The sequence below is a fragment of the Scomber scombrus genome, unplaced genomic scaffold, assembly GCF_963691925.1.
Source record: "Scomber scombrus unplaced genomic scaffold, fScoSco1.1 SCAFFOLD_169, whole genome shotgun sequence".
Lineage (NCBI taxonomy): Eukaryota > Metazoa > Chordata > Actinopteri > Scombriformes > Scombridae > Scomber > Scomber scombrus.
Genome location: NW_026910343.1, coordinates 42031 through 50000, shown reverse-complemented (window position 1 = coordinate 50000; position 7970 = coordinate 42031). Strand labels below are relative to the sequence as shown.

The 7970-nt window shown below is 41.5% G+C and overlaps 1 protein-coding gene across 1 annotated transcript; it reads left to right on the top strand.

The window, feature by feature from the left end:
* The first annotated feature begins 2075 nt into the window (after nt 1–2075).
* On the top strand, nt 2076–7738 carry sox18 (SRY-box transcription factor 18). The gene is made up of 2 exons (XM_062415087.1): nt 2076–2578; nt 5096–7738. Exons 1-2 carry the CDS (start codon nt 2194–2196, stop codon nt 6478–6480), a joined length of 1770 nt encoding a protein of 589 aa, XP_062271071.1. The 5' UTR covers nt 2076–2193; the 3' UTR covers nt 6481–7738.
* The last annotated feature ends 232 nt before the right edge of the window (nt 7739–7970 follow it).

The window sequence follows — 7970 nt, the reverse complement described above, 5'->3', positions numbered from 1 at the left end:
TTTTAGTTGAAGAATGACTTTTAAAAATTTCATATCTGACTTTTTCACTTTCAATTTCCACCGAGTTAAGACAGCAGCTGTGTTTCTGTATTACAACATGAACAAATAGTATTTAGAAGTGTTAGAATATATTTAATCCAAGAGGTTTAAAAATTTCCATCAACTTTTCATCATTCCCATATTTTGTTTATAGAGCATTTTTCTGGGAATGTAACACTTCTCTGCAGCCGGTGCTCCTGATTTCAGAGCCGCTGAAAGTTAATGTTCACACTCTTTATTTTATCTTATAGCAACAAACACTAGCATTTCTGTTCATTCATGTCTCTCCCTCTGACTTACATCTCACTACATCTTTATATTACTGTGATGGAAGGTGTGTGAGACGGAAACGGTAACTTTAGCGTGGGAATATTTCCACTATTTTAGAAAGTGTGACATGTGGCAGGCACTTGGAACAGAAGAGGAACGTCTACTTGATCATAAAATGTTGCGCAACTACTGTTTATTATCATTATTATTTAATTAATCTCATATTTTTAAAAGGAATCAGTGAATATTTGACATTTCTGCTTCATTAAGACTTAAAAAATGAACCAATTTCCAAATTTAACTTTATATTAATGGAATATTTAATGAATCAACTACTTGCTTTAGGGTTGAAACTGCTTAAAATGCATAAAAATAACTGTTATATGTTTAATAAAGGCACAAAAATAACAATTTAGTAAAGTTTTTCTATATTTTTATGCACATTCTCTGTTAAAGTGGACTTTAAATGCAGCTGAACTCAAGAGACTGTTTGGCTTCTGCATCGATTGAAACGACAACTTTACTGCCGCACAATATGCCCTGAACCCCCTAACACCCCCCCTGACCCCCTCACCCTTCACCGCACCCCCCCACCCCTCACCCAGCCCCTGATCGCCCATATGCTCGCCTGTCTCTCTCTCTCTCTTTCTCCCTCAGTGAGTTGTTGTTAAGCTCAGCCACTAATCGCTCTGGTTGGGACTGTGGTCGACTGTGTTACCACCGTCCTGCCCTCAGATACACACACACACACACACACAGGCACACCCACACTGTAAGCCCACATTAACACATATAACACATATTGTGTGTGTGTCAGTGTGTGTGTGTGTGTGTGTGTGTGTGTGTGTGTGTGTGTGTGTGTGTGTATTCTTGTTTAGTCTCTCATTTGTTTGCAAACTTATTCTTGGTGTCATTTTTAATGTGTGTCCTTGTTTCACGCATGTAGGTTGACTGTCTGTCTGTCTGTGCATTTATGTATACGTTTGAGTGTGTGTGTGTGTCAGTGTGTGTGTGTGTGTGTGTGTGTGTGTGTGTGTGTGTCTGTTTGCATGCGTGCGTGTCTTGAATGTGTGTATTGGTGTGTGTGAGAAGCTCCATTCTCAGTTGGGCAGAAACAATGGAATCTCTCTGATTACATCTCCCTGTACAGGCGGACAGGGTGTGTGTGTGTGTGTGTGTGTGTGTGTGTGCATGTGTGTGTGTGTGTGTGCGTGAAGCTTCAGGGGGGAGGAAAGGGTGGCGGTCACGGAGGAGGAAAGAGGGGGAGGCAAAGTTTTGGACCTCCCCGCTCCCTCCTTTTCTCTGTCTCCCACACACACTCGTCCCTTCCCCTCACGCCTGGCTGGCGTCTCATTGGTTAAATTCCCAGCTATATATTTATCTGATTGGTCAGGGTGGGGTATATATACACAGCGTGGGTTGGTTAAATCTGGCCACAAGTTTCAAAACTTTCAAACAGGACAGACAGACGAGAGACAGTGAGTCAGACAGCCTGAGTGACGGAGGGGAATTGAGCTTTGGACAAACCGCTTCACCACATACTCCAAACAAGAACTGTTGTCTTTTGAGAAAAAAAAAAAAAAAAAAAGAGTGAAGAAAAAGAAAGAGGCAGAGTCATTGTGGATCATTTTCAGGGGGAATATCCTGCACCAGAATTTGTTTGTTTTCTCTTCCTTTCTTTCTCCTCTTCCCTCTCCTCTCAGATCTCGATGTTTTTCTTTGGAATTTCTGCTCCAAATCCATCAGATTCCTCTCTTGATCTTAATCCTCTTTGTTTTCAGTTACAATTTTTTTCCAGAACTTTGCAACCCAACAAACTGAGACAGACGTTTTCAGAATCTCACTTGGACTAAAAACAAAGCCGAACCCGAGCCCGGCTCTGGAATGAATTTAACCGAGCCCTCTCTTCTGCATCCCAGTCGGGTGTCCCTCAGGGGTCCCTGGGCATCTGGGACTCCGAGCCCTGCCTCAGATTCCGAAATGGGTTTTGAGCAGAGCCTCTCCGGAGACTGCAGCTCTCCCGACGGCCTCGGAACAGGAAACATGAGGAGAGCAGAACCGAGGATTACTCTGACACCCGGTTCAGGGGGACAGAGTCCGGACCTGAGCCAGACAGGAGGCCTGGGAGCAGCCGATGGGAAGGCCGCGGGGGGCGAGCAGAGGATCCGCAGGCCCATGAATGCCTTCATGGTCTGGGCTAAAGATGAGAGGAAGCGACTGGCCCTGCAGAACCCCGACCTGCACAACGCTGTGCTCAGCAAGATGCTCGGTAAGACTTCAGACTCATAACAGCAAAAAAAAACATATAAAACTTAATTTAAAGCATCGAAACTCTCCAGTGAATCCAGACTTAAGAGATCCAATTCGAGTTAGCAGCTTTTTAAAAGTTAAAAGCATCAAATGTGAGTCAATTAATTTCTCATGCATTCATTTTTAACTTTATTGGAGCGTGAAATCTGCAGCATCAGGACAGTTTTAAATCATCCAAAATATCAGCAAAACAAAAAAGTTTTATAACAGAACTTGTGGCTAAATAGTTTTTTTGCAGTTTTTTTGCTTTATTGCTCAACAGACAAAACCAACAAATCACAATTTAATCCATAAAGAACATCAAACCAGAAGGACTGTAATAAAAAATGTCTGGCACATAAATCTATAACATGACTGCACAATATGTGGTCTGATAGTACATCACATTACATCATCTTTTAACATCATACATCATTTAAATATACCTTTAAAGCAATCCACTTCTAACCTAAATTTCCTAAATGTCAAGATTGACCCTAAATCTAACCGTTTCCCCCTTTATAGACTATTTCCACTTGGTTTATTTTATCACAGGTAAATTGCAGAGGAAGCTTTTTTTTTGTTGGAATCTGTGAACGTGTGTTCAAGATTTTTAAAATTTACAGTGTTGGCAGGTTTTTTGAGTTTGAGTTTCACGTGTTAACAACTTCACTCTTTGCCCCTGGAGCAGTAAACTGACATCTGTACTAAATTATGATTGGCTGGCGACCAAACTGTACAGCTTCCCCCCGTGTTAGATGTTGTCAGCTGATGTTTTATCTCAAACAATTTTTTTGAAGTGAGATGAAAATAATATTTCACTCTTTAAAAAACTCCTCATTAAAGTGAGAATCTGACGCTTACTGGGGAAAGATGTAAAAACTGTGCAGGGATCATAAATATGGTTATCTAGAAACTTCTCAAACCACCCCTGCAGCATAAATCACCTCTCTTCTGTCCATCCATGTGCTCATTATGCTCTAAATGCCATACTTCTGCAAAATAAGGAATCCGCTATAACCAACATAAATCCAACTTGACCACAACCGCTGTTCTCCTACAGCGAGGGAAAAGCTTTTACGACTACCTTTAAACTATGCTAGAGGGGCGAGGGTTAGATTTTTTTTTGTTTTTTTTTAAAAAATGGGTGAAGTATCAGTTTAAAAGGAGCCAATGAAGTTTAGGGTCAGAGGTTACGGACACAAACTAACTAATCCATTGGTATTTGAGCAAATCTAAAGCACCATAGACGATGCAAAGTAGGAGTAATTAAAGCTGACACGTGTTAATATCTACATTCATCACACATTTGTTCCTTATTACTAAAATTCTTCATGCTCACGATGATAAAAGAGCAACAAAGTAGTACGATTACACAGTGCATTCAGCAGTTTTTACTGTTTTTTTAAAAAGTTGGTTCTGTTCACTATTAGCCTGCTTTAACAAATACAATGTGCCATATTCACACTGAGAGCTGTTTAGTGCAGCCGCAGTCTGCTGCTCATCTGCTAAATGAGATTCAGACCATTACACATTTGTAGAGGAAAAGATGCTTCTTGAATCTGAAGACTGCCGTTGCACAAGTAAAATGTCTTAATGCAACTTATAAATACATCAGATCACAATTCAAAGCACTTTCTACTACAAAAAGGCTCCATTTTAGTAGTTTAATAGTTTAAACATCCCCCAAAAAACATGTACAGACATGCTTACATCAGCTGATCTGAATTAAAATACATGTCGACACATGTTGGTTTCCTCATTGTTCCCTTTTTGTAGGCGTTACAGGAACATTACCCATCTAGTTTGGACACACCTTCCCATTCAATGCAATTAGAAAGTGTGTCCAAACTTATGACTGGTTCTGTAGGTTTCAGTCTGACTGCTACGGCCATTGTCTTTTTTGTTGTTGTTGTTTGGTTTCCCTGGTGCTGCAGTTTTATTCTATATTTAGACCCCCCGAACCTCCCAAAGGATCAACAGGATATTATATTATAACACTTACATTATAAATACATTTATTTTGCAATTGAACTGATAACACAATTGACAATTTGGTTTCAATACTGTCTTAAAAGCTTCACAAACACAAAAACTCAGGCTGCAAAAAAACTGATGTCAACCTAAAACATACAATTCGGCATCTCAAAAACTTAATCTCATTGTCTTTATGCATGTTTTTATACTGTATATATACAGGTTGGTTAATGCACTGTATGATATGTTGCAGTAAATTGGTGGAGTTGTTGGCTTGTCCTCTTGTTTCTTTATGAATAAACATGTCAACCAAATGCTGCTTGACAGACTTAGATTAATAATTGATTGAATTGTCATTTTGAACAAATTGGATCATTTATAATTCATAGAGATGTTACTGCTTGATAGAGATGATGATGATGATGTCACAGATGCTTTTAGTGGGGTAAAAACAACACAGTGCTTATCTTGGGTTATTAAATACTAACATGTTGTAACTTACCTTCTCCATATTTTCCAGGGCAGGCATGGAAGGCCCTCAGCGCTACAGATAAGCGCCCATTCGTGGAGGAGGCAGAGCGTCTCCGTGTGCAGCACCTCCAGGATCACCCCAACTACAAGTACCGACCGCGCCGCAAAAAGACCACCAAAAAACTCAAGCGGGTGGAACCGGGGCTCCTGCTTCACAGCTTGGCGCAGGGCGGGGGGTTAGGGCCTGGCATCAGCACATTGGGTGCAGATGGAGGTTCTGCCTACGGACATCCAGGGAGTCATCATCAACACCATCATCACTCCCACCACCTGCTGCCCTCTCTAGGGCACTTCAGGGACCTCCAGGCCCCCGGACACCAAGAGCTAGAGAGCTACGGCCTCCCGACTCCAGAGATGTCTCCATTGGACGTTCTGGACGATGGAGGCGGAGAATCGGTGTTCTTCCCCCAACATATGCAAGAGGAGGCGGGTATGGGAGGTTGGAGTGGTTACCATCATCACCTTCATCATCACAACCCGCATTATAGCCATCACTACAACAACCACAGCCATCATAACTCAATGCATGCTGCTGCAGCAACACACAGTCAGGGTTCAGGGATGAGTGTTGCAGCCAGCATGGGCTCCAGTTTGAGTCCAGGTAGAAGCTCCAGACTTGATCCTAGAATGACTTCGGTCGAGTCAAATATGACGTCAAACATGAGCTCTGTCACTTCAGTGTTGGCGGGTTCGGTGGGCTCTAGGTTAAATCCTACACATGCTGCCAGTCACCACATTGCCTTGAGGAGTCCTGTTAAGTGCCAACCGCCTCTCCCTGACTCCTCCTCCTCTGTTTCCTACCACCAACCCTCAATCAGCCTCCCGGAGACGATCAAACCCCACCAAACCTCCCTGAGCACCGTTCCCGTCAGCTACTTCAGCCAAATGTATGGGAGCAATGCCCCGAATGCCCATTTCACTCCTTCTCACCTGGGGCAGCTTTCACCTCCTCCTGAAACATCTCCATCTACCTGCTCATCCTCCTCCATCCCTCCATCAACCTTCCTCCCCTCTGTGCACTTAGACCATTCAAATCCAGACTCCTCCAGCCATTTAGGGTCTTCTTCCTCCGTTGAGTTCTGGTCCGAGGTGGACAGGCATGAGTTCGACCAGTATGTAAATGTCGGGAGGAATCGAGAGGATGCTTACGGACTCGGTGGTGGAGGTTGCGGGGGTGGAGCCAAAGTCTTGCTTGGGCGCAGTAGCAGTGGCGTAGGCAGTAGCATTAACAGCAGTGTCAACAGTCTCATTAACAGGGACGTCGGTAGCATTATGAATGGTGCTGGCGGGTGTGACGAAGGTGTCAGCCCTCTTATATCTGCTCTGTCTGATGCTAGCAGTGCTGTCTATTACAGCGCCTGTATCACTGGATAATATGTTGTATTTCCTTGTACGCTGCATAATATACAAGGTTTTGTTTTCATTTGAACCATTGTTAGATGATAGGGAAGAAATATGCCAAGAGGATTAGTTTTGGCTCATGCTTTCAAGTCAAGTCATGGTCATCTCTTCCCACTCTAATTTTAATGAAGACTAAGAAAGAAATGAGCAGCTGGGGGAAAATAAAACCCACAATTTTGAGAGAAAAACATGCTAACTGGAAAAAAAAAACATAACTGGAAAAGAAGGCAGTCAAATTAAAACTAAAAATATAAGTGCAAATTGCTTATTTTTATATTAAATCCTTTAAAAAGTGCCATACTTTCAGTCTAATCGTGCTCGTGTCTTGCTTAACTGTCATAGATACCCACTTTTTTGTTATAAATACTGAAAAGAAATGAGCAGCTGGGTAAAACTAAAACCCACAAACATGCTAACTGGAAAGAAAACATAACTGGAAAAGAAGGCACTCAAGTTAAAACTAAAAATATACAGATTTTTACCCATTAAAGCATTCCTAAACATGATTTTAAGCAGTGTGTCAGCTCTCTAACCAGCTTTCCGTGATACCTACGTGCTATAGTGTTGCTATTTTAGACTTTTGGGAGGTCAAGTATTGATATAAACATTACAAGCACAGATAAGTTATGGCCTAATCACAGGATTGTTTGTAGGGTTTGTGGCTTTTGGCACCTTTTTGTAGGCAGAAGCTCAGCAAACTCAGCAGTGTTTGCTTTTTCTCAGCGACTGCAATCACCTACAATTAGCCACTGAAAAAAAAGGGTCAGTATTTATTTATCATTATTGCATCACTCCACTCTTTATCAAGATAAACAACATATCGTCTACTGATCCAAAATGCAGAGCAAATAAAGGAGAGAAGGCTGATTCTGGGTTTAGAGGCTGATGATTTTTTATTTTTTAAACTTTTGCACTCAAGGCAGATAGACCGAAGGCAGCTGGAGAACACCTTGTAATTAAGATGTTTACTGAATTATCACAGTCTTTTAATTGTTGGAGAGGTTTTTCAGCTTGTTATCGGTTGTGCCAAGTCATTTAGTTTCTTATTGAATTGCAAAACAAACCCCTAAGTCTTGCTTTTTTTACACTTTCTGCTATTTTTCTACAACCTGTGTGGTTTAATTGATGCAGCAGAGCCTTATGGTTGATTGCATATAACAAAAATGTGGATGCTAATAAACTGGAAGTAGCTGGATAGATTTAATACCTGGAAATTAGCCTATACAGTCTGCAAGGACATTAAGCCCCTACCTGTTTCTCTACAGTACATGCTATTAAAAGACTATATAAGGAGCATTATCCCTTTAATTGCACTGCGTGTACTGTGGTCATCAGATTTCAACATCATCTCATATCATTTTTGGACATTTTCATCTCAGGATCAGACAATTATTCATCTCTTTTTCGCCGAGCTTCAGGACGTTACGATGAATTTATCTCGTGTGCTAAATGGGAGGAAAACA